At 35.4% G+C, this 5076-nt stretch overlaps 1 protein-coding gene across 9 annotated transcripts in view; it reads left to right on the top strand.

Annotated features, from left to right (window-relative positions):
* The window catches only part of WHSC1L1 (Wolf-Hirschhorn syndrome candidate 1-like 1), a 141784-nt gene that overhangs the window by 70022 nt on the left and 66686 nt on the right, over positions 1-5076 (top strand). For all 9 annotated transcript variants that reach the window (XM_015565224.1, XM_015565220.1, XM_006765570.2 and 6 more), the window contains one exon: positions 4005-4159. In XM_015565224.1, the coding sequence (XP_015420710.1) occupies positions 4005-4159 (155 nt within the window). The remainder of the gene's footprint in view (positions 1-4004; positions 4160-5076) is intronic.

Raw genomic sequence — 5076 nt, forward strand, 5'->3', positions numbered from 1 at the left:
GTTAAGGCCGAGGCATAGAAATTGCTCTTCCCCTCTCTTGTCAATCCATGTCTATGGTCTTTAAGATAACTTGTTATGTAAAATTATTTATTTATCTAAGATGCACCTACACTGAATTTACCTGAAAAATAAAAAAGTCGATATTAAGGAAAAAATTGTAAATGGAAGATTATAAGAGAGGGTTTCGCGTGCCAGCAAAAGTTACTGGTGTGCCATGTTTGGCACGTGTGCCAGGGGTTGCCCATCCCTGGTTTAGGTTATATTTCTGTTTTTGTCCCTCAATACCTTTGGACTTTCGATAAACCTTCTTTGATTAATTATAATAGAATCTGTGTGTCACTCTTCTTTCTCAGATTAAAAGATATGGAAATCCAAATTGTGTGTATGTTTTCTCTTAGAGGCTATTTTTCATATAAAATTTTAATTTGGTTTCAAAATTCCTTATATAATCTGTTCAATGTCTAGTAAAATTAAAATTCTTCATATCTAAGGTTTAGTAGATTTCAGATAGCTTAGTTCAATTTAGGCATAATACCTACATTTTTCTAGTCAGGATCTGCTTGTTGTCTCTCTCTCTCTCTACCTGAATTATCTTGGATTCCCCAAAAAGATCAGTTTCTATGTTTCTCAGTTGACCTGAGACTTTCTCTAGAATAGTGTTTTTCAAACTATGTTTGGTAAAGGACTAGTTTTTGTTGTTGTTGTTGTTTCTCATTTCTAGTCTATCATCGACCAATATTTCTATCAAATACATTAAAATTAACTATTAGAGAAATAATAGGCCTCCTTCTCCAAAAAATACAGACCTAATTATGTGCCACAGCAATGTCAAATTATCATAGGTTCTAGATGCCCACTTTTAACTTTTGTGCGTATTTTGTCACAGACTGGCTTATTCTGGTAACCACATTTTCAGAGTAGCACTACTCTGCAGCAACTCTTCTCAGATGTTTTGGTCCTAGGGTCCCTTTTATTCTTAAAATTTGAGGACTCCAGGAAGCTTTGTTTATATTGGGTTGTATCTATTACTGTTTATTTTACTTTAGAAATTAAAGCTGAGAAAAGTTTTAAGTGTTTACTAATTTATTTTAGAAGAACTCACTATACGTTACTGTGTTTTGATGAAAAATAACTTTTCACAAACAAATTAATGAGAAGAATGTTATTTTAACTTTTTAAAAAATCCTCACATGAGGATGTTTATTGATTTGAGAGAGAAAAAGGAGAGGGAGTGGGGAGAGAGGGAGGGAGAAAAATATGAGATAGAAATATCCATCAGTTGACTCTCATACATGCCCCAGACAGGGATCAAACCTGCAACATAAGTATGTGCTCTGCCTGGGAACCTGCAACATTTTGGTAGTATGGGACAATGCTCTAGTCAACTGAGCCACCAGACCAGGGCTGTTTTACATTTTTATAAGTCTCTTTAAGGTCTGACTTAAGTGAAGACACTAGATTTTTGTATCTGCTTCTTTATTCAGCTGTTCTGACTTCTTGTTTTGGTTGAAGTATTTAAAGTTAATTTGGCCTCACACAGATATGTACATGTAAATGGAAGAGTAGTTTATTGTTTAGTAGCCTTTTCATATAATTGTGGATATATTTCTTTGTTTTTACACCAAAACGCAACAGATGGTGTGTTAATTACAGTGTGGAATTTGAAATCATATTGATAAACTTTTTGTACTTTGTTACATTAAAACCCATTGGTTCTGTCTTGCACTTTGAATGGATCTTTAACCTTTCATGATTTTGTAACATTATATATAGATTGGCCATTTAAAAATATTGGTTAACTAAGTCATACATGCCTTTCACATGTTGACACACTTCTTTATAGATATTTTAAAAAGTCACATTAGGCTCTAGCTGGTTTGGCTGAGTGGATAGAGTGTCGGCCTGCATACTGAAAGGTCCCAGGTTCGATTCCGGTCAAGGGCATGTACCTTGGTTGCTGGCACTTCCCCAGTAGGAGGTGTGTAGGAGGCAGCTGGTCCATGTTTCTCTCTCATTGATGTTTCTGGCTCTCTATCCCTCTCCCTTCCTTTTTGTCAAAAATCAATAAAGTATATATATTTTTTAAAATCACATTAGTTAACATCAGAAATTTTTATTTCATCAAAAAATTATTCGATTATTGGGAAGTTGGAAAACTAATTAGTGGCAGAATTTTTTCAAAATTTTACTTTTTACTTGAAAGACCACATTTTATTATGGCCAACAAATGTCCACTTTCCTTGAAGTGACAAACTTGCTTTTTTTCATTTTTGAAGAAATATCTGCCAGATGCTCAAGTTCAAATAACCATATTTCTTCTGTTAGTCATTCTTTCAAGTAAAAAGGTTATTCTGTGTAAAAGTGGCCAGTTCACCTTGCAGCAACTCAAACAATCATACAAGTACTTTTCCTCTAGATAACTGTCATATCTATAAAAAATGCTTTATGCCTTCTTCCCATTTCGTCACACATAATATTAAAAAGATAGGTATTGAGATTTAATTAAATTAATCATTTTTATTGCTTCATGAAGGACATGAAGTAAATCTGGCTTTTTTTTTAAACTGCCAGTATATGGCTGTGAAGAATATGATACTAGCTTGGTGTCACTCATTGCCTCTATTTGTGCTAAAATGCCAGCACTCTTACCTGCCATTGCTTTTGCAATATAGATGCAAATGTCAGCATAGTAAAAAGATAGGTAACTTCTCAGTATTTTTATGAAGATAGTTTGACCTCACAGGATCCCTGGAAGAGTTTTTAGTAGCCTCTCCTATTTTAACCCCAGGTCTGTATACCACACTTTTACACAGTTAGAAAAGCAATTTGACCAGTAGTTGGCTTTTAGAAGTCCAGGAAAAGATGTTATACATTTTTTGAAGGAGAATTTATTTATCTAACTTAGATTAGTTTGTAAAAAGATTTGAGGCAAGTAAAAATAAACTGCAACCAACATAAATCTGATAATTAGCAGAATTTATGATTTTCTTTTAAACCTTGATATACTAATTTTAATCATTTGGGGTGATTTTTATAATAACTATTAGGTGTATAATTGGTCAATATTGGATTACATCTTTGGACAACCCAAAACTACAATTTTCATTTGTGTGTGTGTGTGTGTGTGTTGACTCTTGTCATTTTTTATTTGATGATCTAAGGGAAGATGAGTTACATGCTTTAAAAAATTTTGTAGCACATAGGTTGAAAATCGCTGACCTAGGTTATAGACAAGATAAATTGAACTCAAACAGGATCTTCATCCATGTGAAGGCATTTGCCGTATAGCTGGCATGTTTGTAAACATGAGGCCCCCTCCAACCAAGCCACCACTAGATACCTAGAACGCTGGTGTCGTTCTGCCCCAGAGGTGGTAGGCAATCTCCATGCCGGCATCTGGCTCCCTCCGCATGTATGCCTGCCAGGGTCTGAGAGTAGGCCTCCTTTGTTTCCTCCAACAGCACAAATCCTCCAATATAATAAAAGCCTAATATGCAAATCCACTGATCGACCAGTCAGATGTTCAACTAATCAAAGCATAATATGCTAATGACATGCTAAGGCTTCTCAACCATGTGCTATGATGTGCACTCACCACCAACGGGTGGCGGGGGGAGCGGGGCTGGCAAGCAGGCGGTGCCAGACCAGCCAAAGCAAGTGCCAGTGGGGCCCCCCCACAGATTGGCCCTGACCACCGGCCAGGCCTAGGCACCCTACGCATGCACGAATTTTGTGTACCAGGCCTCTAGTAGGTACATAAGAAAAAAGGATGTGCTTGAAATGTGTGTGAAGGTTTTACAGAAAGATGTTTGAGGAACTGACATGTGTTTTAACTACTGCCATTGAAAGTATGCTAAGTTGTCATGTCAAGCGAACATTTCCTGTTGCAAAACTACAGCTTTTAATGGGAATAATACTAGGGAACCAGCTTAGGTTCATGTTTTTTGCAAAGTATATGTGCATGCGTATGTTCTGAAATGGTTAATAAGGATTTTTACTTTCAGGTGCCCGGGAATATCACGTCCAATTTTTTAGCAACCAACCAGAGAGGGCATGGGTACATGAAAAACGGGTACGAGAGTATAAAGGTCATAAACAATATGAAGAATTACTGGCAGAGGCAACCAAACAAGCCAGCAATCACTCTGAGAAACAAAAGGTAATTGACAACATGTTAACATTATCAAGCAAATATAGTTTTTAAAGGACTTCATAATTTAGTAGAACTTTTAATACTTGAATTCAGACAATTGTTAGAATGACTTGTTCTTTTCATTCCTTGTATTCCAATTGAATAACTTATTATGTAAATAGTTTTGTAAGTGATATAGTACTATTAAAAACTTGACCTGTCTACTCAGTATAATGTTGGATTCTATTTTGAATTGAATTAACATATATAAGTCTAGTAGATGCTAGTGAAATATGGATTTTGCCAAGGATTTTTATTATTTTTCCTATTTTAACTTCTTTCCGTACTTGTTCTTCATTCTTATTTAGCAAAATTTTTATGAACATAAAGTTTTAAAAATATTTTCTATCTATTGTGAGAGAGGCAATGCTTGTATTTAATCTTCATAAAATTTAAATGAGGTAGATACTATTATTCTTGTTTCTACAGATGAAGAAATTGAGACAGAAAGCTTAACTGGTTCAACTCAGGTCACACAGGTGATGAACCAAGAAACATGTTTGATGTGGTAGATATTTTAGAATTTTGACATAAACTTGTGATACTCTGTCTGGTTGAGATATTTAAATATTTTTAAAAATATTTTTCATTGATTTTTAGAGAGGAAAGGAGAGGGATAGATAGATAGAAACAGCAATCATAGAGAAACATCATCAGTCGACTGCCTCCTGCATGCCCCCCACCAAGGATCAAGCTTGCAGCCTGGGCATGTGCCCTGACCAGGAATCGAACCAGTGATCTCTTGGTTCCTGGGTTGATGCTCAATCGTTGAGCCATACCAGCCAGGTGCTAAATTATACTTTGACAATACCTCACAAAGTAAATCTTTATCAATAAAAAAAGAGGAAGAAGAAAGAGATTTCTGTAGTTTTAAAAACACCTGT

This window comes from Myotis davidii, unplaced genomic scaffold (assembly GCF_000327345.1).
Source record: "Myotis davidii unplaced genomic scaffold, ASM32734v1 scaffold93, whole genome shotgun sequence".
NCBI classification, from domain to species: Eukaryota; Metazoa; Chordata; class Mammalia; order Chiroptera; family Vespertilionidae; genus Myotis; species Myotis davidii.